This window comes from Ascaphus truei, chromosome 5, assembly GCF_040206685.1.
Source record: "Ascaphus truei isolate aAscTru1 chromosome 5, aAscTru1.hap1, whole genome shotgun sequence".
Lineage (NCBI taxonomy): Eukaryota > Metazoa > Chordata > Amphibia > Anura > Ascaphidae > Ascaphus > Ascaphus truei.
In genome coordinates this window covers 170,704,588-170,730,600 of record NC_134487.1, presented here as the reverse complement: position 1 = coordinate 170,730,600, position 26,013 = coordinate 170,704,588, and the positions used below count along the sequence as shown (strand labels likewise).

At 45.0% G+C, this 26,013-nt stretch overlaps 1 protein-coding gene across 1 annotated transcript in view; it reads left to right on the top strand.

The window, feature by feature from the left end:
• LOC142495576 (G protein-coupled receptor kinase 5-like) overlaps nt 1-26,013 on the top strand; it is a 68,790-nt gene that overhangs the window by 28,164 nt on the left and 14,613 nt on the right. Inside the window, exons 3-10 of the mRNA XM_075601219.1 lie at nt 5,757-5,869; nt 7,693-7,770; nt 13,091-13,191; nt 13,668-13,760; nt 14,136-14,199; nt 14,333-14,473; nt 15,102-15,292; nt 24,629-24,666. Of these exons, the coding sequence (XP_075457334.1) occupies nt 5,757-5,869; nt 7,693-7,770; nt 13,091-13,191; nt 13,668-13,760; nt 14,136-14,199; nt 14,333-14,473; nt 15,102-15,292; nt 24,629-24,666 (819 nt within the window). The remainder of the gene's footprint in view (nt 1-5,756; nt 5,870-7,692; nt 7,771-13,090; nt 13,192-13,667; nt 13,761-14,135; nt 14,200-14,332; nt 14,474-15,101; nt 15,293-24,628; nt 24,667-26,013) is intronic.

Genomic DNA, 26,013 nt, shown 5'->3' with positions numbered 1-26,013 from the left:
TATGATAAGTACACACTTATTGTTGTTCCGTTGTCTGAATGGGAAGAAGCCAATCGTCACACTCGAACAAGTCTCTGCTTTCATATTCTTTAAACTTTTGTTCTCTGCAATAGTCTGCTTCACGATACCACAGTAACATTTTCTCACACTTCAGTTACACGCGTGACGTTCGTCTTGCACAGCTCTGTTCATTATCGTTCTTGCGTCTTGGGATTAGCTTCATATCTTGTCGTTTCCTCGGTAACTGCTGTATTTCATCGGATATTTTCCTGGCCTTTTTGGGGGATTTTTTTTAGTGATTCCACTTGGTTTTTCTGTGCTTTAAAGTTGTTTTATTTTTTTTATGACGGTTGATTAAATTATCCTCCTGCATCTCGATCTTTTTAAATATATCTCATTTTATAAATGTAGGCGCTGTCCACACCCCCTATGTAAAGCCGTAGTCTGGGTAACATAGAGAAGTGCGAATGGGGTTGGTTTTCCAGTCAACACTAATGTTGTGATGATAAAACAAATCTATATAGACTTTTTACATTTTATTATTGTAGTATTACAATCGTACGGGTATATTGCCCAACTCTAGAGTCCTCGCACACCTCAGTGTGTGATTCATGGGCTGGCAAATTATCCATCTCCACAGGTCTATCAACCATACTATCCCAAAATCTCAGCCCCTTCTGCGCCTCATTGTTCCCCAGCGCTGCTCTCATCACTCTCTCTCACACAGGAGAAGGGACTTGGTCCCCTCTGCTCCTCCTCATTGCTCCCCAGTGCTGCTCTCTTCACCCTCTCACACAGGAGAAGGGACATGGTCCCCTCTGCTCCTCCTCATTGTTCCGCAGCGCTGCTCTCTTCACCCTCTCACACATGAGAAGGGACATGGTCCCCTCTGCTCCTCCTCATTGTTCCGCAGCGCTGCTCTCTTCACCCTCTCACACATGAGAAGGGACATGGTCCCCTCTGCTCCTCCTCATTGTTCCCCAGCGCTGCTCTCTTCACTCTCTCTCACACATGAGAAGGGACATGGTCCCCTCTGCTCCTCCTCATTGTTCCCCTGCACTGCTCTCTTCACACTCTCACAGGAGTAGGGACATGGTCCCCTCTGCTCCTTCGTAAGATAGTTCCTTTTCTGTCATGGTCTCCTCTTCCCCCTTCCCTGTCACTGCCACTTTATTCACTATCCAGTCAAGTCGTATTCCCCGCACTGGAGAAGGTTCATGTGGAAGGAGCTCATATCTTCTCCAACCCTGGGAAAACGGCTTGGCAGCATATTGAAGAGATGCCACTGTCTCTCCTCCACCCTCTGTTTCTTAGCATTTCTGGAAGAGTTGGCACAAAGCCTGGGCGCTATTGATAGAACCATTTAAATTATATCTGCGTATCAAAACTTAGCTGGGTCTGTAGGAACAAGTTTGCTCTAAGTCCGTGAATGCTTCCTGAATCTCCGTGTATAATGCCAGCTCCTGAAGAGATTTACAGAAACGCCAAATGCATGTTTTGTGGAATTGCCTTATTTAGCCATTTGTAGAGCGGTATTAGCGGTGTCGGGCTTAGAGACATCTGACACTTATTGGCTGCAGAGATAAAAAAAAATAATAATAAAAAATAAAATGAAAGTGAATTTTTTTTGGTTGGAAATGCCATGTTTATTTGCGTTCCCTACCTCCCTGTGGTTTTTGTGGTGTCACGGTGACCTGCAGGTAGGGTTGGGCAAAAAAAAAAATTCCTTTCCCACGATAACCATATCAAGAAATGTATCAAAACGACATTTAACGTGATATGTATAGTTGAATAGGAAGCATAGAAAAGAACGAAAAATAGAAGACGTCAATAAATTAATTTGAAAGCATTTTCCCGTAATGTAAAAAAAAAAAATTATGTGAAAAGTATTCAGTTTGAAGGTTTTATTACAACGGTATTTTTTTTTTTTACATTTTACATTGCAAAGCCAGTGTAATCAGCCTCTGAGACCCAGAAAACAGAAACAGCTGTCTGTGAGTAGGTTTGCTAGGTATGCACTTGTTTAACCCAGGCTGTGCTGAAAAGCTGTGTAATAAGGCAGGTATAAGCTGATGGGGGTCCATGTTAAAATGGACATGAAGCAAAAGGTGACACCGAGTGCTCATTTGCATGTCATTTCCCAGAATCCCTAGCTGCAGTGGAAGCGCTGTATGCATAAGAGAAAATGGGGAAAGGCGGGGCTAAAGACCTGGCTGAGACGTGCGATTGTGCTCATAAGTGATACATATACGGGTGTGTGTGTGTGTATGTGACGCGTAAGAGTGTCTGCATCAGTACTTTTTTGTCCATGTTTTTATCTTAATGAACCTTTTTGATTATCATATCCCCACTCTCTTTGTCTGAGACGCAGCGCACTGGTTTGTTTCCCTATGGGATTTCCTGTATGGGATGTTTGCCTGCTAACCATTACCACTAAAAAAAGAATAAAGTACTTGTATACCGATAACCAACATGAAGTGTAGGTGAATACGACATAAATAAAAAGGCAATGATAAAAAAAATGCAATAATATAAAAATGAATTGAAAAGTCTCAAGTCCACATAGTATATCACAGTCAATCTGTGATGAATAAAATAAAAACCTTTGTAGAATAAACGTCTTGGACGCTGGCAGCCTTTCTTCTGGGGTCAACAACCCCCCATTGTGCACCGAACAGAAGCGCCCAATCCTAGTGTGACATCGGAGTGTAAAAAGGTTTCATAAAAATGAACGTAGACAAATTCAAACTCACAATATTGCCAAGGTTTAAGAGCGTGGTATGAGCTGAACTCATGCGCCAACGCCGGAGGAGAACCCACCGCCTGCCCGCTCCGTTATAGGATGTGACCTCTGGGAACTCGCTGCTGGCGTCACTGTATTGAAAGTCCTCCAGCAACCCAAGTTTGCAGCGCTGTGGTTCCTAGTGCAGCACGTTCCTAGTGCACAGGGGCAGTCACAGCAAGTGTCGGCTCTCTGACGTCAGCAGAATTGCACTCGATCAGCCACCGTAGGTACTTCACACCACACGACCCTACGCGTTTCTTCCGTAAACCGGATTTCAACAGGGGATCAAATGACTCTCATGGCCGATAGCCAGACCCAGCAAAAAAATTTAGATATCAACAACTTCTTGTCATTTCTTATCGCGATATTCCGATTCGATCGGTATTATTGTTCAACCTTAGCTATAGGAAGCAGATCGTGCTTGAGTTGGTGTCTTGTTCATTTATTTATTTACATTTACCCCCTTCTCTTTCTACTTCCTGTGCAATGGGTCACATGTTTTTGTTAGGTCACCGGGCTCTACAGGAAGCTGACCTATTGTATTGTATGTCTCTTTTTATATAGCGCCAAAAGTGTACTCGGCGCTTCACAAAGAATACAGTACAGGGAATTATAATAATACAATAAGTGCAGCAAAATCAGACAATAGGAAAGGAAATCCCTGCCCTGAAGAGCTTACAATCTAAGAGGTTTGATGGTGAACTTACAGAGACAGCAGGTGAGGGAATAAGTGCTGTAGATGGCAATGCTTGGGCACAATGGGTGATAGGAGTGACTGTGAGTGTGAGACAGTAACCATGAGTGCAGGCTATTGCGATGCTTGATTTGTGGGGCGAGTTTTAAGGTTAGTCAGTATTAAAATGAGGGTTAACACAATTTACAGTGGAAGAGATGGCAGGGAGGCGTGGGTGAAATCAGGTGTGTATGTCTGTAAGTCTATTGTCAGCGACTTATTTATTCATAGGTTCAATCTTGTGGATTTCACAAGGGGTGGTGAAAATGTTTTTTTGAAAGAGGCCTAAGAAATGTTTCTGATTTGAAATTGCCATCCCCCCCACAAGCAAAGTACATAAATCAGTCTTCATACTTTTTTTTTCCTTTTATAGTTATGGTTTCATTCTCGTAGGTAAAAACCATTAAAAAAATATCACTAAATTACTACAACTAAATTTTGACTTCAAATGGAACGCGAACCATATTAAATATCTAGGGGTTCAACTAACAAAAAATTATTCAACTTTATACAACGCAAATTTTAAACCATTCTTTGACCAGATAGTCAAGGACTTAGCCACTTGGAACCCATATATAATATCTTGGTTTGGGAGAATAACCACTATTAAAATGAATATTTTACCTAGACTCCTCTATCTCTTTCAAACTCTCCCGGTTAAAATCTGTCAGAAAGATTTAAATAATATTCAGAAGAAAATTTTGAAGTTTGTCTGGCAAAACAGGCCCAGAGTTCGCAAAGATATTCTTTATAAGTCAAAATCAGAAGGAGGCTTAGCTCTTCCGAACTTACAAAACTACTATAGAGCAGCTCAATTAGGGCAACTTGTTAGCTGGCATTCAAACCCAACCGAAAGGAGGTGGGTCGAGATAGAGGATTCGATTTGCTCCCCATGCAGAATAAAAAATCTTCTCTGGCTCAACAAAAAGTCTAGACCACCCGAGAGTTTCAAGAACCCGGTGATATCCTTTGCCTGTAATATCTGGGACTCCCTCAAATCCAAGTTTCAATTAACCGGTACCCATTCCCTCATGCAACCCCTATTCTCGGACCCCTCTCTTCCTTTTTACAAAGAAAACCCGCTCTCCCGTACCTGGGTTCAAAAAGGACTCACGAGAGTCAAAGATATTCTCGTTCAAGGGAAAGTCCCCCCATTCGCTCCTCTGCAAACGAATCATGATATCCCCTCTTCCGATTTCTTCAGATTTCTCCAGGTTAGATATTATATCCAATCAGCCTATAAATCAAGCCAACCTCATACTTTAACTCTGTTTGAGGACTGGTGTTTACACCAGCCCCACACAAAGGGCATCATCTCCAGAATTTATCAAAGTCTATCCTCTATCAAGAGCAATCAAACCCCCGATAAATATATGGTATCCTGGGAAAAAGATCTTAACGTCTGTATTGATCTCGATACCTGGACAGACATCTGGGAAGCTGCCTCCAAAAATTCATCGTGCGTTGTAATAAAAGAGAATATTTACAAGTTAATATACAGATGGTATATGACTCCTGCCAGACTGCACTCTTTTCTCCCAGGGGTCTCCCCACTGTGCTGACGTGGTTGTGGCGAAGTGGGGAATATTCTGCATATATTCTGGTCATGTCCCAAAATCCAACAAACATGGACGGAAGTGTTCACCTTAATACACAAGATCCTAGAAATCACTGTCCCACATTACCCAGTATATATATTGTTAGGCAAGCCAATAGCCAATATTCCCCGAAAAAAAGCTAGAGTACTAGCCCAAATGTTAAATGCTACACGGTGTACAATTGCCAAAAATTGAAAAACAACCTGCCCCCCCATCCTTAAACCAAATAAACAATAAAATCTGGCATATAGTTTATATGGAAAAACTCTCAGCCTATCTGAACGGTTCTACCTCGCGATTTTCTGAGATTTGGGCCCCCTGGTTTCGCCATGCAGGTATATCCCCATATATAGATTAGAATATTCGGAACAGAGTGATACATGTGGTAACTAAATTGTTGTGTACAATGCTATATTTTTACAAATGCTTCCCCTCCCCCACCTTCCCACCCCCCCTTTTTTTTTTAATCTGTTATATGTTTTGTTAGTTCTTATTTTGTATGAAAAAATGCTCAATAAAAATTCAAGTAATAAAAAAAAAAAAAAAAAAATCACTAGGGCATTCGGTAACATCTATCCTATGTGGAACAGTTTTTGATTGTCCATCCTCCATTTTGTTCCCTCCCCCCCTCCCCCCACAGAAAGGGACTATATTACTCTCTGTGAGAAGCAGCCAATTGGACGCCTCCTTTTCCGCCAGTTCTGTGAAACAAGGGAGGAGCTACAAAGATGCATCCACTTCCTTGATGCTGTGGTAAGAAAACACTTATGAGGTGAAAGTATATAGAGATACTCTGTATCATTCATTACACAGTGCAGCATTTTTATTACTAGGGTGTGGAAATGTATGGATCAGGCGTGTGCAGATACATGCCAACGCGATCTACCACCACTAAATTTGGCAAAATAATAATGTTTTGCGCACCTATCTTTTCTTTATTAATGCAAAATACATTATTACGGAATAAGATTGTCTCGTGTTCACATATTGTTAATCAGACATGGATGCTTTGCACGGCATGGCATCAAAAAGCAATTTGGAGGGGTACAGACATGGGCAATCATTGGGCAGGGATACTCTGGGTAGTCACAGGAGGGGCACAAGGCCATGGGAGTACAATTACCATCTTTCTTTCTTGCGGGGGATCCGTGAGCTGGCGGGCAGCCGGAAGCTGCAGTGGGGGGGAGGGCAGGGATGAGAGCCCCTGGGGGTGGGGGGGCGGGGCGGGGCAGGTCTGTGAGTCAGACAGAGGAGCAGACGCAGGTGGCAGGCACACCACATTTGGGCGCAATGCACTCATGGGCTGTACCAATAGTTCCTTCTTCAGTCAAGCATGGAAGGGCAGACCGCCATCGACGTACTGAGTACCCCGGGTATAGATATTCCACAATACAAAACAGCCAGGTGTTCATAGCGCAAATTGAATAAAAAGGGAATTAAATGTGCAATAAACCCAGTGAATAAATTAGACACTGATATCACATATATACTGCAACTCCGTGGAACAGGATCCTCTGCAGTGGATGCTCCTTGGAACCCTCATATGAAGAAGCCCAAATACATGCAGTATTGTGCATGAACTTTTACCTCCAATAAACAAACACAGGGAGGGAAAAAGCAACTCACACTTTCCCCGCTGGTTAAAAGCAGAGAGTGACTTCGGCAGACTCCAACCCCACTCCAGACTCGTCCGCTCCTCGTGGCGCGTGTGTTCGTATACACGGCTTCCCCTGGTCTGCGTCTCTCACCCGCAGCGTTCCTGGGTTGCCTCACACCAGCCGGTCAAAGTCCCAGTGGAGTAGCAAGCTGCTACGGTGGCCTCTGAAGTCCAAATTCCCAGCACGTTTTGTCCGTATATCGACTTCTTCTGGGGTGTAACTGGGACTTTGACCGGCTGGTGTGAGGCAACCCAGGAACGCTGCGGGTGAGAGACGCAGACCAGGGGAAGCCGTGTATACGAACACGCGCCACGAGGAGCGGCCGAGTCTGGAGTGGGGTTGGAGTGCGCCCGAAGTCACTCTCTGCTTTTAACAAGCGGGGAAAGTGTGAGTTGCTTTTTCCCTCCCTGTGTTGTTTGTTTATTGGAGGTAAAAGTTCATGCACAATACTGCATGTATTTGGGCTTCTTCATATGAGGGTTCCAAGGAGCATCCACTGCAGAGAATCCTGTTCCATGGAGTTGCAGTATATATGTGATATCAGTGTCTAATTTATTCACTGGGTTTATTGCACATTTAATTCACTTTTTATTCAATTTGCGCTATGAACACCTGGCTGTTTTGTATTATTTAATTGCGGTTTGGGACGCCGCAGGTGCTTGGGCAGCATTTTGATTTTGTTTCTTGTTCACTTATATCAATTATATTTGTTTGCGCCTTATTTTTGTTTATTATAGATATTCCGCACAATTCTACAATGGGGCATGTTCTTTATCAGAGGTTGCTAGTGTATAGAGCGACTCGCCATCAATATACAGCGCAGCATGTTCACTGTCAGAGGGTGGAAGCGGACAGACGCTCTTCATCCCCATACCGCGCAGCGCGTTCATTGTAAACGTTTTTCTCTCGCCTCGTTAGACAGAATATGAAATTTCTCCGGATGAGAAAAGGAAGGAGACGGGCGAGGAGATAATCAGGAGGTTCTTTAACTCGGAGGTGAGGACCCGTGAGAGTTTTACATTGTTCCAAGAGATACTTCAATCTGAGATGCAGTACCGTGTGTGTAAATGGGATCTGAATGACAGTCCTACGCTGTGTACAAAAGTACACCTGTACAAATGTTTTCTAGATGTAGCCAACGTTATTACTCCCGCTGGCGCGGGTGAAATAGGATTAGCTCTCGCGTGTGGCTGATTCAACACAGTGGTATCTTCTCCCGCGGGTGCGTTGTGTTTATCCTACCGCAGCGCGCCAATGCTGGCTACATCTCTATATATGCAGCAAGTGAGTTTTCGCTGTTCTTTAAATACAGTCAAAATGTTACCTTGAGTAAGTACACGGTGTAGCCCTGCAGTAAGTTTCACATGAGTTGATGTAATGAGTTATCGGACCTATTTATTCTGTCCCACGACACACTTGTGGGAACTGGCTCCTCCGTCTGTGCTGGACAGAGAACTAGCTTCAATTGGACAGGTATAAGAGGCCCCCCTCCCCTCCCTCGCAGACACAAAGGTTGGCCCCTTCCCTTTATCTTTTTCATCCAGTGTGTGTGACTGCCATTTCTACTTCCCCCTGGGTTTTTCGTGCCGCTCCGTCCTCGTCCCCAGGCTCCGCCCCACGTCGGCGGTGGTCTTGCAGTGAATACAGCATGTCTAATGTCGTTTTGGATCTCTGCCTGCTGGCTTCTTCCTGGGGGAGGTGGTGCAGGGTCTGAGCCTCCTTTGTGCCAGGCCTGCTTGCATTATCAGATGCTGCTAGCTTATTTCGTGTAGCTAGTACGCCTATGCCCGATAAGACTAAGAGATATGCTATATGTGCCAAAGAGATAGCGAACAGGCGTTACCTGTCAAATGAAATGTGTAACTGGCGTAAGGCTTTGAAGCACAAATCAGCAGAACCTATAGACTCTTCAGTCTCCACGAGCGTACGCATGGCTTTACTGAACTAATCTAATAAAGTACTTAGTGGTAGGGGGGAAATTACATAAACATTTGTTGGTGGCCACAGAAGAAAAAAATGGAAACCCCCTGATAACAACACTCCCTTATCAAAGGATTATTAGTCTGTCCTTTTTGAACAGAAGAGGTTGCAGATTGGGAGTTGGCACGGAAGGTAGCTGTCCCTCTCACAAGGTTTAGTAGAATGCTGCAGTTCTGTGGGCAGAGAACTCTTCATTTTCGAGGCAATGTGGCACAGATGGCGAGCTCACTGGAGAGCGCTTTTATTTCAATGTGCAGAAGCCAGCGGTGGCAGTGGTATGTATCTCGAGCCCTCACCGCCTGGCTGGGCTATAGAGAGGTGGCAGGACTATCACAGGGGAAGATTGATGAACATTTCCTGATTTCGAAAGCTAGTAACTTGACTTTTCTCATGGGATGCGACTTCCAGCATCATTAAGTTGGTCGCAATGTCTACAGCTAATGTGGTGACTACCAAGAGACCTTGTAGCTGAAGTCTTGGATAGCAGATACAAGCTGTGTTTAGTGCCATTTTAATGGGGGGTGGGGGGGTTGCCTGTTTAGGGCAGGAACTAGAGGATCCTGATATAGAGCCTCTGGTGGAAAAAGCAGGTTTGTTCCTTGAAATAATTTATATATCATCCTTTTGATCTTCCTTCCATGGCTACGGATTGGTCTCCACCTCGGTACGTTCTTCACAGGGTGACTGACCCATGTGCTATCTCCAGATTCAGAGGATCAAGATCCGCAGGAGGCAGAAAGAGGCTCTTTAACGCAAGGGTTTAAGAATGAAGATTTCTGATGCCGGGGTCTGTCCAACAGTGGGAGTCGGGCTACTGAACTTCGCAGAGCCATGGGAAAATGACAACTGCTAGCAGGTGCTTTAGTTGCATGATTGGTTAGATGAAGGAATTAAAAACTATTGCACCTTGCAGGTTTTGCATTTTTAGGGCACCCAAGCAGGCAGCCCTAAGAGGAATTTTGGATGGGTTATTAACCAATGCAGTGATCAGCAGCCTTCCAAAGTGAGAAGAATTAAAGGTTCATATTCGTCCCTATTTTTGGTACTGAAACCTTCAGGTTCAGGCCCATAAATTGCTTCCTGAGAAGGATATGATTCCAAATGGAGACGATAACGTTTGTGTTAAATAGTCTAGATCTCGGTTGCTTATTTACTTATTCCCATTTACTCCAGTTACTAGAAGTATTTAAGGTTCTGCATAAAAAAAAACAGAGTGCAATCTTGTTCCATTCAACGCCTCGCCTTCCAGGCTCTCCTCTGCCTTAAGAACGTTTACAACGCTCCTTGTGTTTTTGGCATCATAACTAAGGCAGGAAGGAACCATCTAGGCTGTTCCCTACCTAGATGGTTGACTAGTAAAAGCTTAAACATTAGCAAAACTGTCCATTCACATAGAAAGGGTCATTTGTGTCCTCCAGGGGCCTGGTTGGAATTTTAATGCAGAGAAAAGCACTTGATGCATGTATCCCCAAGACTGGTGCTCATGTGGGGCCAGCCACAGATATAGTTTATGGTAACCAAGACAAATTGGAATTGGATGTTTCTGCTCAAAGTTTTTAAACGATTGCCAGTAACATTTAGACACCATGACTGACAGGGCGCTTATTTTGTGGTTTTCCCTTGATTCCATTAGTTCTGAATAAATTAAAGAACAGCAAAACTACCCTCGTAACAAAGTAGCAATAGTTCCATTTTAATCCACTGGGGGGTGGATTTGCATCTCCTACCCCTTCCCCTTCCCTCTATCCAACCTTCATGGCATCTGCCCATGATACCAAATTTGACATCCCAGAGACAAGGGCACATTCGCAGTTACTTATGGGGGAAATGGTGCAGCATGGTTGCATCGAGGAAGATATTTCTGTCACAAGGCACATCGCGGGTTATTGATACCCTACAAAAGGCCAGAAGCATTGTGACTAGGCGTTCATATGCCAGGGCATGGAGATGTTTTTCTTTATGGTGCAGAAAGACACTTGGAGCCTCTGAAAGGCCTTTATTCTGATCATCCTGGAATTTCTTCAGTGATTTTATAAGAACATAGCTTCCAGTTTGTTGAAGGTGCAGGTGGCAGCGCTTGGAGGTAACAGGGACCAGCCTTTGACAAAACCTCCATTAGCCCTTCTTTTTAAGCCTACATTAAAAATCAAACCTATGTCCTGTACATTCTTGGGACTCGCCACTTTCCAGTGGAAATCACATCTGCCAGGAGGATAAGGGAGTTACAGGCTCTGTCCTCGGAGGAACCATAGCTACACTTTCATGCAAACATTGATTCTTAAGGCACAGCCAGACTTCAGTTCTAAAGTCTGTATATATTTTAATTGGAGGCATTTCTGTTCTAAATCTAATCCATCGAACGCTAAAGAGGAGAAACTGAATTAGTTGAATCTAGCTCGATGCTTAACGGTGCATCTGTCGCACTAGCAGATTCCATGAAGATGGAAAAACCTTGTGCAGTTTGCGGGTCCCAAAAGAGTTTTCTGGCGTCAACCTTTGACAAGTGGATAACAGAAGCCTATCGGACCCAGGGCAAGTTGTCCTCTAGTATTGTCAGGGCACATTCAGCCAGGGCCCTGGCAACTTCGTGGGCTGAAAGGAGTCAAGCATCAGCAGAGAGACCCAAGGCGGCTACTTGGGCTTGGCCAACTCATTCATAAACCACCATTGACTGGATGTAACAGCCTCTGCAGACATGTCCTGTGGGGGAAGAGTTCTACACGCCGGGGTGTTCTGTAATTCCTCCCAGGTCTCAGTCCTGTGGTGTGTCCCGTAGGTGTGCACTCATGTGGGACTTGGACAAAAAGGAATTCTTACCACCATTGCATTTTTGGTCAGACCTCATTACGTCAGCGCACCGGAACTTTCCTCCCTAATAAATGTGTTGAGATTAATGAAGTTGTGTTTTTCTGGGGGGGGGGGGGGGGGGTGTCCTCCTAGCTTTATTTCTTTTTGTGCCACAGCGTAATTGTATAGGGCAGGTGTGCACAAACTCTTCTCCTTGCACCCACCCCACCCTGCCTGCTCTCGCCCCTTGCTCGTGCCCTACATCACCCCTCCCCCCCCTCCTCCCTTGGCTCAGGCGTCAAATGACGCCGCAGGGTCATTTGAAGTCACATTGCCATGACGACACGTCGCTGGAAAGTCACAGTAAGTAAAGTTACAGAGGCCTCGCGCGATCCCCGGCATTTAATTGAAATCGTTCGGGGACGCACGGGGCCTCTGTAACCGCCACGCCCCATCTCCGGGTGCGCCCCCCTGGTATATGGTAATGTCAAGAGGGTAGTTGTGTATGCCTATAGTAACTCGTGAAAATGTACGGTTATCGATATGTATACTTATAATATAGAGACAATGTATGCCTATAACAGTGTTTAATATATACCTATAGTAAGTTTGTGTTTGTATGCATGTCAAGTTTGTAATCAACATGTTTATACTTGCTATATATTTTCATCTTGTGCATGTTGTCAAAATATATACCTATAGTGTCATGTATGTAATGGAAATATATAAATACAGGCAGCGCTCGGTTATCCAACGGAATCCGTTCTGGAAGTGGCGTTGGATAGTGAAACCGTTGTAAAGTGAGTCCCATGTTAATCAGGGGCGGTGAGCGTTGGATAACGCATTCAGGCGTCAGATAACGCATTCCGGTATCGAAAAACGGCCCATAGGGTTGCATTGTAAAGCGCTGGATATAACATTCGTTGTAAAGTGAAACGTTGGATAACGAGGACTACCCGTATAGCCGGCATCATGTACCGCATGCACACCTATAGCAAGCATAACACTTCTAGAAAGTGTTCAAATGTATTTATTTAAGTTGTATTGAAGTATATATAGTTGATGTATGGTTGTACTAAGAAATGTTTACTTGCCACGTTCTCTTGTAAAGAGCGTCAAATATGTACATCTGAACCCTTCAAAAGTGTGTGTGTGTGTGTGTGTGTGTGTGTGTGTGTGTGTGTGTGTGTGTGTGTGTGTGTGTGTGTGTGTGTGTGTGTATAACCTGGGTGTGTGTATAACCTGCCTGTGTATCTCTGGTACAAGCACTGTCTTCTCTATACAGTAAGTGAAAGTAAAATAATAGATTTATTGGTGAAGGCAAGTTCTGGTTCGCTCTCGCACTACAGTGTATGTAAAGGGTGAGAGCGCCATCTATGGGGTTTGCACTGTTAATGCGGGTCTTTTTCTACCATAGTCCCTTGAAATATTATGGTTTTATTAGTGTCATAGAATTGAAAAGTGTTTGTGTGTTTTGAATCTTTTCTTCTTTGTGGTAATTTCCCCCCCTCTTTGTCCCTAAATGACCACCTCCTTCTCTTCTCTATAGTCTCTGGATTATATACCTGAGATAAGCGAACCCCATATAGAGGAGTGCATGGAGAACTTTGAGAAGAACCCCAGCAGGGAGATCTTCGCCGACTGCCTTAGGTGAGAGACATGCCGGTGTTTCTAGGTGCTGTCCCTCCTGCGAAAGGGTCCAATTCATTGGATGGGTGCAGCTTTTTAATAGTTCTGAGACCTCCCAGCATTCAAACACCCCACATCTGTAATAACCGCTGTTAGACCTGCAGTGCTAACTATTTATTTCTTTTATTTTTACGCCATGTTAATGAAAATAGTCATTGTCTGTATACAGGTTCTAAGTGGTACTGACCCTTTCATGCATTAAACATGTCAGCTCCATTAGGTGATTTTGTGTCTACGGCGGCCTGGCCCTTTAATGTCGGTGTATCCCATGTTTTTACGCTTTTTAGTCTCGCTTTATAATGTAGTGAAAAATTGATACTGAGATCTTGCTGCTTATTTCCCTGTATGTAGCAGCAAATGTGTGTGTTTTTTTTTTAAAGGCTGCTGATTTCATAAGGCTAAACTAACTGTATTGATTGGTTTATTTTCTGACCCAGCCTCCTTCATGAATACCTCCGAGGGTCTCCATTCGAGGAATATCAGGACAGTATGTATTTCGACAGATTCCTGCAGTGGAGAAGTCTTGAAGGGTAAAAAAAATGCCAGCTATAAACGTGTGTGTGTCTGTGTGTGTCTGGGTGTGCGTGTTACATTTTTTAATCTACACCCATAGAACACCGTAACATATATATTTACACTCTGTGTATATACTTGGGGTGTGTGTATACACAGACACACTTCTAATCGATCACTATAATCAATCTTTATACATCTATAATCGATCTTTATATATCTAGAATCGATCTCTATATATCGTATTTAGACCCCAGTGCAATAAAATCTGACTTTACATTATTCCTGCAAAGTAGAGGGTCTGCCAATGATGTGTGTGGGTCTAACTGGGGCCTTATTCTATGGCAGTGCACTCGGCACTAATGTGTGTTGTTTTTGCTGTTCTTTTGTAGGCAAGTGGTTACGAAGGACACTTTCAGGCAGTACAGAGTGCTAGGAAAAGGGGGGTTTGGAGAGGTAAGGGTATTTCTAATTCCTTATAACTGCTCCTATTGCTCCATATAAACCCCTGGCTGTTGCTCCTCGCTGTCCTGTGTTGTCCTGCCTGGTCATGGTTACAGAGGGTGCTTACTTCTCCTCCCTCTCGCAGGTGTGCGCGTGTCAGGTTCGAGCCACGGGGAAGATGTACGCCTGCAAGAAACTAGAGAAGAAGCGGATCAAGAAGCGGAAAGGAGAATCCATGGCTCTGAACGAGAAGCGGATTCTGGAGAAAGTGAACAGCCGCTTTGTGGTACGAAGCCTCTGACTTTGTGTGTGTGTATATGTACCTATACCTGGTCTGTTGTGAACAGCACAGAGGACAGGTAGAATACTGATATATATATATATATATATATTGTTATAGGTACAGTACTGATATATAGGGACCCTTATATGGTAGATTTTAGATACAGCTGGTCTTGGCTACAGCACATGACAGGCGCATTATTGATGTGGGACAGTTGGGATATGATATACATAGGTAGGTAAAGCTGGTCTATTGGGCACAGCACCTACAAGAGGTTCAATATTGCTATACAGGCACAGTTGGGGTATGTTGGTACATAATGTCCAGATTGAGTACAGCATATATAGGACAGGAGCAGTACATAATATCTTGTCAGATTCCCTCACAAAGTGTGCGTGCGTACACACACGTACATGTGTATACACACACACGTACACGTAGATACATACGTACACATACATACACGTGAACACATACGTACGTACACATACATACACATACATTCGTGTGCACGTATGCGTACGCACATGTACATGTACACGCATGTACGGACACACGTATGTACGGACACACGTATGTACGTACACACACGTGTGCGCATGTATATATAATCGCCTCCCTTTTGGTTCAGGTCAGTCTGGCGTACGCTTATGAAACTAAAGATGCCCTGTGCCTGGTCCTCACTATAATGAACGGCGGGGACCTGAAATTCCACATCTACAGCATGGGTAACCCCGGCTTCGAGGAGGAGCGCGTGGTCTTCTACGCAGCCGAGATTTGCTGTGGCCTTGATCACCTGCACCAAGAGGGCATAGTGTACAGGTGAGGAGCCTCTAAGTAACCCTCCCCCCATAGGAAACTAATGGAGACAAAGCTGACAATACAGGTGCCGCCTCACACGCTGCCTGAACCCTCCCTGCCATTTCATCGTCTTCAACACACACACACACACCCATATATACATTGTATGTATGTATGTATGTAAAACAAAAAGGAAAAGCGCGCAGTCCTTGTGCATGATAAATGTATAACCAGATTTATTAGCATAGGACAACGAGATAATAAAAATACATAATATATCAAACAAGAGATACAGGTAGGACACCAGATAAACTGAGTCTCCCAATGGAGAGGAGTAAGCATATTTCTAAGGCTGAAATAAGTCTGGAGCTGAGTGTAGGAAGTGTGTGAGGGGCAAGCAGATACCTGGCATTCGATGCGATACTGGCCAGAGTCTCGTAGTAATTCCAGTGAGTGAAAACAAGGTGAAGGTGAAGCACCCAGTCCGGCAGTTATTAAACAGATCCAAATGCTTCTTGATGATAAGTCTTTACTAACCTTCCTGCTCCTGGAGGGGAGACTCCCAATTGAGCTGATCCGGGATGTCCGCCAGTAGCCCACTCGTCACCTGGGACCTCCGTGAGCATGACAAGGAAAGTTGTCTTCTGAAATGAAGGTAACGTAAAGCCGGAATAGCCCTGCCACCAGAATAAAATGTCCGCAGGTCTCAGGCAGTGCCGCGTGGCAGCATCGATCCCCTGCGGCTGGAAGTCACCGTGTAGTAGGCAGATAATTTCTCCCTGATGAAGTCAGCATCACAACTGACGAAACGCGTTGGGTGACGTCATCACGTTTGACACCGGATCAGCTGTGTGCGGAGTTCCCTACCAGATGAATAGAAGGCTGACTAGATCTATTTGCCCAGGAGCAGTCTTTGTATTTGTGATGGACGGAATCCATTTGTACTGGGGGGACGATATAGATTTACCTGGCTACAGAAGATCTGCGAATCCTGTGGTGATAACTTACATCTGCAGACACTTGCTGTCTGCCTACTACACAGTGAAGTCTGACCACCGAGGATCGAAGCTGCCATACGGCACCGTCTGATACTGCCACATGGCACAGTCTGATACCTGCAGACATTTTATTCCGGTGGCAGGGTGTCACGCTGTACAGCCCGCAGACCAGACCAGTCCCCTGTACTGAGGTGGGATGTAGAGTATATGCACCGACAGCAGAGTGGGCTTGTCCGGGATGTGGCGTAGTAGTATGGCCAGGCCTGGATGTAGATAAAGAATGGTCAAGTACTTGCCGAGTCTGAGGATATAGAAAGTTCCGTAGTCAAAATCTGTAGCTGAGTCCGAGGTTCTTAGAGGTTAGAGTAGTCTGTAGGAAAGCCGAGTTCAGGAGCAAGAGGGGGTATTCAGATGAGCCGGGTCAGTAGCTGTAAGGAATAAACACAAGAGAGCACGACACAGGTTCCAGGCAACACAGGTAGCAAGGAGCTATGCAGAGCAAGGAAGTGAAGGCAAAGCAGGATATTTAAAGCGGCAGTGACCAATCCGGACGAGGGGCATGGCGGGGGCGTGTCGAGGAGCTGCTCGTGAGTGGCTGAGAGACCAGGAAGTAGTAGAGCACAGCTGAGGGTGCTGGAGACATGGTGAAGATTCGAGCGGGGGGCGGAGACAGGCATAAAGGGCGCACTATAAATCCTTGAAGGAAGCGCACGCTCTGTAACACCAGCACCAGAATCCAAGATGGCGGAGTTCAAGGTATGCGCTGGGCGGCGGCATGGGTGGGGGCAGGGGCAGCAGCCGCTGCAGTACTGGTAGTGGGTAAGGAGGAGTCACGCCGCAAAGGACGTGGCCACCGATTCCTTACAGTACCCCCCCCCCCCTCCCCTTCAGGATCGACCTCAGGACGATTCATCCAAGGCTTCTGTGGAAATGTCTTGTGGAAGCGATTGAGTAGAGCTGGAGCATGAATGTCTTCCCTTGATATCCAGGGACGCTCTTCTGGACCATAGCCCTTCCAATGTACAAGGAACTGTACTTTTCCCCTAGATATATGGGAATCCACGATGGACTATACCTCGAATTCTGAGTGTCCTTGGACCGTAACAGGGTTGGGTTTACGGGTTTTTGCAGGGAAGCGATTGCTCTGAACTAAAGGTTTGCGCAGGGATACATGGAACGCGTTGGGAATGTTCATGGTTGGAGGCAACTGTAAACGTAACGTGACAGGATTGATTTGTTCCTGAATCAAGAAAGGCCCCAAAAACCTAGGCGCCAATTTCGGGGTAGGAGTCTTCAGTCTGATATTCTTTCTGAAAGCCAGACTCGGTCCCCTGGCTTGTAATTGGGAGCCTGTTGATGACGACGATCTGCTTGAGACTTGGACCTCTGAGCTGCACTAAGGAGTGCGGATTGGATCTTGATCCATGAGTTCTGTAGTGTGGTTACCTGTTCATTGGCTGCAAGCACTCCTGAGGGAGTGTTGGAGATTGGAAGCCGACTTGGATGAAAGCCGTAATTCACGAAAAACGGAGATTCTTGCGTAGATTCATTACGGAGAGAATTGGAAGCAAATTCCGCCCATGGTAACAGATCAACCCAATATCTTGGGTATCAGAAAAGAAGCATCGTAGATACTGTTCAAGGCTTTGATTAAGTCTCTCAGTTTGCCCATTAGTTTGGGGGTGATAGCCTGAAGAGAAGGATAAGGCCATACCAAGCCTCTTGGAGAAAGCACGCCAAAACCTTGATATGAATTGCGATCCTCGGTAAGAAACTATGGACGTAGGGATCCGTGGATATGAAACACTTCTTTGGTAAAAATATCTGCCAGGGTGGGAGAGGAGGGAAGACCCTTGAGGGGAACAAAATGGGCCTGTTTCAAAAATCGGTCTACTATGACCAAAATGGTAGTCATACCTCTGGAGGGCGGAAGATCTACAATAAAATCCATCGAAATATGTGACCATGGACGATCAGGTACTGGAAGAGGCATAAGTAACCCGGAAGGCTTTTGATGAAGAGTCTTGTTCTGTGCACAAACTGGACAAGCGCGCGTAAATTCGTGAATGAGTTTTGCCATATTAGGCCACCAAAAGGTGCGCTAAATGAGATCCAAAGTTCTTCTGAAGCCGGGATGGCCAGCTGACCGGACGGAATGACCCCATTCCAAGATCTTCTGATGAAACTTGGGGGTGGCATAAAGGGTTCCTTCCGGTACCTCTAGACCACTCGGAATCTGTGACTGGGGTTCTACGATCTTTTCATGAATATCAAAAGTGTTGGCGGAGACTATGCATTTCGAAGGTACAATTGTTTCTGGGATTTCTTCGGATTTTTTCTCAGGGGAAAATTGTCTGGACATGGCATCAGCTTTTATGTTCTTCGTGCCGGGGATGTACGATAGAGTATAATTAAATCTTGGAAAAAAAAGTGCCCAGTCGGGTCGCCACTCCTGTAAAGCTATCTTGATGGCCAAGAGTTCTCTATTGCCGACATCATAGTACTTTTCAGCAGGGGAGAACTTTTTCGAAAAAAATCCACATGGATGCAATTTATCTTGAAGGGAGAGTCTCTGGGAGAGAATGGCACCCGCACCACAATCAGAGGCGTCCACTTCTAACGTAAACAGAAGACTAATATCAGGATGACGAAGGATGGGTGACGAAACAAAAGCTTGCTTTAAGGTTTCAAAGGCGGAGACGGCCTCCGGAGGCCACACAGATGGGTTGACTCCCTTCTTAGTAAGTGCATTGATGGGAGCTACAGTGGTAGAAAAATTCCAGATTAATTTTCTATAGTAATTGGAAAAGCCCAAAAAACGCTGAATGGACTTAAGAGAATTGGGCAGGGGCCAATCCAAAACAGCCTTAAGTTTTTCTGGGTCCATCGAAAATCCTTTATCCGAAATGATATAGCCTAAGAAGGTGGTAGAAGACTGATGAAAAATATATTTCTCGACCTTTGCGTAGAGATTATTGACACGGAGATGAGAGAGGACAAGTCTAGTATGCTGGACATGATCTTGAAGATTCCCAGAAAAAAATAGAATATCGTCAAGGTAAATAATTACGAAGGAATTGAAAACATTGCGAAAGACATCATTCATAAAATCCTGAAAGACAGCAGGAGCATTGCATAAGCAAAATGGCATCCCGAGATACTCGGAGTGTCCGCTTCTTGTATTGAAGGCGGTTTTCCATTCATCGCCTTCTCGAATACGTATGAGGTTGTAGGCTCCTCGGAGGTCTAGCTTGGAAATTTTTTGGGCCCCTTGAAGCCTACCAAACAGTTCCGAAATCAGAGGCAGGGGATACCGGTTTTTGACAGTAATGAGATTGAGGCCCCGGTAGTCAATGCATGGTCTCAGGGATCCATTCTTTTTCTTCACAAAAAAGAAACCGGCTCTGGCGGGAGATGAAGAGTTGCGAATGAATCCCTTCTCAAGATTCTCTTTGATGTAGGTTTCCATGGCTTCAGTCTCTGGGGAGACAAGGAGTAGGACTTAGACTTTGGCAGGACGGCACCAGGGACCAGATCAATGGGACAATCATAGGGTCTATGAGGAGGCAGGACCTCTGACTGAGACTTACTGAAAACATCGATGAAATCCGCATATACTTCGGGAAGAGTGGAGTTACTATCAGAAGGCGTTTCCATTCCCGCGATACCTGTGGCAGGAGCTATGACCGGTGAGGATAAGGCGTCTGTCTCTGGCTCCCAATGAATCTGTTTGCTGTCCCTCCAATTTATGTGTGGGTTGTGATGCTGTAACCAAGGTAACCCTAGGATAACTGAAACATCAGGATAGTGTATTACGTCAAAGGAGATGATCTCGGTGTGAGTACCGGCAGATAAAGTGAGAGGAAGAGTCTCTAACGTGATGAAAGCTGGTTGCAAAAGACGTCCATCAATAGCCTCGAGTCCAATTGGTGCTTTCTTGGAGATAAGAGAAATCTTGTTACGGGTGGCGAACTCTTGGTCCACAAAATTACCACCGGAGCCTGAATCGAGAAAAGCAGCAGTAGTTACACGAAAATTCGGGCCTTCAAGCGAAACTGGGAGCAGAATCCTTTTAGGGAGTTCCTCTTTAGAGAGGGAGCGAGAAGAAATTGATCCGAGGGCGAGTCCCTCTAGCGTGGCTGGTCCCGTTTGTTCCTTGGGCCTCAAAGGACAAAAACGTACCACATGATCTGGTGATCGACAATAATAGCATAGGCCCTCATTCTGGCGGCGAACACTCTCGGCCGTCCTGTCGGGAGTACGGATCTGCTGACTGTCGATCTGCATGGGCTCCACAGCCTCAGAAACAGGCCGAATAACCGGAGGAGGCCTAGGATAAGGAGGGTCAGAAGGCACGAACCTGGGACGTTGGCGTTCATGACGTCGCTCCTGGAGGCGCTGATCCACGCGTATGCACTGTGCGATCAAATCCTCCAATGCTTGGGGTCGGGGCTGGGCTGCAAGTTCATCCTTTACAGATTCGGACAAACCATGCCAAAATACAGCAGTAAGTGCCTCTTCGTACCAACAAGTCTCTGCTGCGACGGTCCGGAATTCCAGTGCATGGCCACGGACCTACGACTCTGAGACAAATAAACTAGAGAAGAGGCAGCAGTGTCCCTGTGAGCAGGAATATCAAATACCTGCTGGAATTCTTGGCGGAAGAGCTGGTAATCCGAGGAGATCTCCGGACGCAGTTCCCAGATGGGAGAATCCCAGGCCAAGGCATCCCCTGTTAAGAGAGTGTAAAGATAGGCTACCTTGGTGTGTCCGGTAGGAAAAAGCCTGGGAGACATTTCAAACTGAATTTCACACTGGTTCAAAAAACCTCGACAGGCCAGAGGGTCACCCGCATATGCTTTAGGCGGAGTTCCGAAGGCCGGGCGCTTCCAGGTGCGGCTGCAGCTGGTGGCAGAGTGGGCTGTAGTGAGAGAGTGGATAGCTGTTGAATCAAAGCGGAAATCTGCGTTCCCAAAGCTTGGATGCATTGCGCAAGGGTCATAAGTAGATCCCCCACCTCAGCCAGGTCTGCATTTGGGCTCTGCATAATGTCACGCTGTGCAGCCCGCAGACAAGACCAGTCCCCTGTACTGAGGTGGGATGTAGAGTATACGCACCGACAGCAGAGTGGGCGTGTCTGGGATGTGGCGTAGTAGCGTAGCCAGGCCTTGATGTAGATAAAGAATGGTCAAGTACTTGCCGAGTCCGAGGATATAGAAAGTTCCGTAGTCAAAATCCGTAGCAGAGTCTGAGGGTCTTAGAGGTTAGAGTAGTCTGTAGGAAAGCCGAGTTCAGGAGCCAGAGGGGGTATTCAGACGAGCCGGGTCAATATCTGTAGGAATAAACACAAGAGAGCACAACACAGGTTCCAGGCAACACAGGAAGCAAGGAGCTATGCAGAGCAAGGAAGTGAAGGCAAAGCAGGATATTTAAAGCGGCAGTGACCAATCCGGACGAGGGGCATGGCGGGGGCGTGTCGAGGAGCTGCTCGTGTGGCTGAGAGATCAGGAAGTAGTAGAGCACAGCTGAGAGTGCTGGAGACGTGGTGAAGACTCCCACGCCGAGCGGGGGGCGGAGACAGGCATAATGGGCACGCTATAAATCCTTGAAGGAAGCGCGCGCTCTGTAACACCAGCACCAGAATCCAAGATGGCGGCCGCGGCGGAGTTCAAGGTATGCGCTGGGCGGCGGCATGGGTAGCGACGGGGGGCAGGGGCAGCAGCCGCTGCAGTACTGGTAGTGGGTAAGGAGGAGTCACGCCGCAAGGGACGTGGCCCCCCGATTCCTTACACAGGGCTATTCCGGCCTCACATAACATTCATTTCAGCAGACCGCTTCCCTTGTGGTGCTTGTTTCCACTCACTGGAATTACTACGAGCATCTTGTCAGTATTGAATTCCAGGTATCTGTTTGCCCCTCACACACTTCCTACACTCAGCTCCAGAGACTTATTTCAGCCTGAGAAATATATTTACTCCTCTCTATTGAGAGAATCAGTTTATCTGGTGTCCTACCTGTATCTTTTGTTTTATATATTATGTATTTTTATTATCTCTGCTACTGGATCTTTGTTGTCCTATTTTAATAAATCTTGTTATACATTAGGATTCTGCGCTTTTCCTTTTTGTTTTACATGTCTTTGGAAATAGGTTAATTTCCTTGAGAACATACAGAACACCTACAAGCTCAAATTGAACCCCCAAAATACCCACAACATATATATAAGCATATAAGTTTCACAGAGGAGTGCTTCTGAGCATGGCAATATATATTTAAAACCAGAGACATAACATAAAACACAGACAAAGCTAAGTGCACATCCAGAAATACGGATTTATATACTTATATACGGACAGATTTATTATAAATCATTCTTCCTGGCAATGCACAGGTTATTAAGAATTTATATTAGTGTAGGGACCCTTGAAACGTGGTCTGCCGTGAAGCTTGGCTCAAGGGCTTACAACAATTTGGCCAAAATGTTAAACTAAAAGACCATTTTATTTATTAGTTATTTATACATGTATATTTAGGCAATGTACCGTATATAAGTTTTTCTGGATGTGCACTGAGCTTTGTCTGTGTTTTATGTTATGTCTCTGGTTTTAAATAATTTCCTTGAGAAGCTGCCGTATTCCCAGCTGTATGCACTCCCTCTCATAGTGACTTTCACCTGAGTGGTTACAGTCTACAATTAACACCACACTATTCCTCCTCCTAAATGTAACCTTATTTAAATTGCACATTTGAATTTATCTATTGATCTTATCATTTATATTGAGCACTGGTTATTTTCTTGATATAATATATATATATATATATATATATCTATCACAAGTTCTTCAGAACTAGGTGATACCTTTTTTATTTGGACTAACAATTTATGCCATAGGACAAGCTTTCGAGAGTTCTCCTCTCTTCCTCAGGTATGCAATAGGATGCATGAGGAAGAAAGGAAATCTCTCGAAAGCTTGTCCTATGGCATAAATTGGTAGTCCAAATAAAAAAGGTATCACCTAATACTGAAGCACACATTTATTCTGCACTATCAAACTGGACTAACACGGCTATTTCCATTGTATATATAAAAAGCCTGTCACAGTAACCCAGGACTTTTAACACCATTTATATTTAAGGGATACATCAATAGGCAAAACACAGTAATGAAATAAAATTAGGTTAATTTGGTAAAGACCTCGGAAACACACAGCAATACAAAATACAGAGAATATACACACTTACTGGGGTCTGGGGTTTGAGTACTAGATTTTCCTAGTTGCAAGGCGCCTGCTTCAGCAAAGGCTTACCTTGATTGGACCCTCGTCTTGGACTGAAATCCAGCCTGCTGGCTAGGCCTCTCCATGCTCCCTGTGTGAATAGCCCTTTCACTCAGAAACACCTTTGAGAGGCCCGCCAGCAGCTGCTAGTCTTAAAGTCTCCAACGTCAAATTACACCGTGTTGCCATGGCAACGGGAAGCTGTGGCGTCCTATCCTCCTTTTTTACATATCCTCCTTTTTAGCATGGTTACATGTCAGCACATGGCATTTCATTGTTAATTTGTTTTTTAATTTATCATTATGTTATGTATATATTTTTTCTCCTTGCCCCTCCTATTTATTTTTTTGTGTGTTTATTATTTTTGTGAATTGTTTGTTTGTTTACTACTCACTTTAATATCCTTATCCCTGAAGTACCCCCTTTGAAGGGTTAGTCCCAAGTGTGCTATTGATTAGCATAATTACCAGGGAATATATAAGGGACTGTAGTACCTCCATGTTTCAACCCCTGATGAAGTCGGAACGCTGCCGACGAAACGTGTAGGGTGTTTGGACATTCCTAAGCTTTTGTTACTGGGGGAACCAGGAAGCCTAGGAAATTTGGACTGTGCACTCTGTTCCGGTAGGAAGAGCTTTGGTGGCCCACCACCGGAAGCTGATACGCATCATCAGCCCAGCTAGGAAGCAGTGTTCCTGACACTGGCCTCACCTGATACCTGAGGAATGATCCTATTCTGTTCTACGATTATGTACCAGCTACACTTCTGAGTAGCTGGATTACTTTGGTGCCAATAAATAGTTTTTATTTATGGAATCGTGCTATGGAGCCCGCGCTCTCCTTCTTTGTTTTATTTCTATATACACACACACATATACACATATACACACACACACACACACACCTGTAATACTTCCCTGTCAGGAACAATGGGATTTAAAGCCTCACCAATGATCTAATGTAATTGCCAGGTAGATTTCCTGCAAGTTTCACCATGTACATTATAAAATCCGCCCCCGATTTTGCTTGATTTTGTCCTTTGCTTGAAAAGTTTTTAGTTACGTAATTTGTTCTTTTTTCAGGGATTTAAAACCAGAAAATATTCTTTTAGACGATGATGGTAAGTGACGCACAGAGAACAGGTACAATCTTCCTTCCATAATGTTTCTTAAAGCAGACTTTAAAATAGCAAAAAACCCTTTATTTTGATAAACTGGATGTGATCCTGGTGGTCTCTGGTGCCAAACTGTCAGTGTGAGATCCTGGTTTCCGAGATACTTACCGATTCAAGTTACCGGTGTTACTTTTTGGTATTGCTCAGTTTTACATTTCCCTCCAATAGAAAGCCGCAACAGTTAATGGTAACTGTTTTACCTTTTGGTAAACCAACATTTTGTTTCTCGTAGATGGTACCTTCACCAGTTAGTATCTTGAAAACAAGGGGTGTCTCGGAACAGAAAATAGCAAGGCTGAGCTCAGATGTCCCCAGGTTCCCATCTTATACAGGGGGACATGGGGAAAGCGACCAGAATTGCTGCTGTTAGCATCTTGCAGCATTAAAACCCTTAGACAAGGTTTACATGACTGAAGTGCTTTCACTTTAGTGTGTGTGTGTGTGTGTGTGTGTGTGTGTGTGTGTGTGTGTGTGTGTGTGTGTGTGTGTGTGTGTGTGTGTGTGTGTGTGTGTGTGTGTGTGTGTGTGTGTGTGTGTGTGGTACCTCCATGTTTCATCCCATGATGAAGTCGGAACCCATGACTTAAGGGGCTGAATACTTATGCAACCAGTAAATTTAATTTAGTACATTTCCTTTGCTGACATTTAACATATAAAGTGTTCAGCTTAACCATGACCGCTTTGTAGCTTTGAATAAAAATAGTTTGTTTTTAAAAAATGCACGTACATTTGTAATTCAACAAACTCGTGACTATTGTTACAGTGAATGCTTCTGCAAATCACTGAATTTCACTATCGTCCACCATGACCGTACACACAATGGGAGGTTTGTGCCCCTCCTTCCTGCATGGTAGGACCGCCTTTGCCAATGAGTTTAAACTGCTCCTCCCACCAGAGCTCGCAGTTGTGTTTTCCCCCCCCTGCGTGTGTAGGTGTTTCTCTCCGCTGGGAGAAACGAGCAGATATTGGAAACTTCCCGGCAATCTGGTCCTTTTTCGCAAAGTGTGCGTATACCAGCCAAATCCTCTGTGGCTGGTACCTCCGCAATGGGCAAGTATACCAGCAATCTGTGAGTGTGGTTTGGCAGGATGGCCTGGTCCATCTGCAGATGTGCACAGCTTGAGGCAGCTTCTGTAAACCCTGTCCCTCTGCAACACACACCTATACCGGCAACCACTCAGAAGGTATGAGGAATCCCTGGCATGACTCTCCTGATCGAGATCTGAAGCAGCGTCTGTGGCCTGGTCCCTCTGCAGATGCGCAAACCAGTTGACCCTGGACTAAGGCCTGATG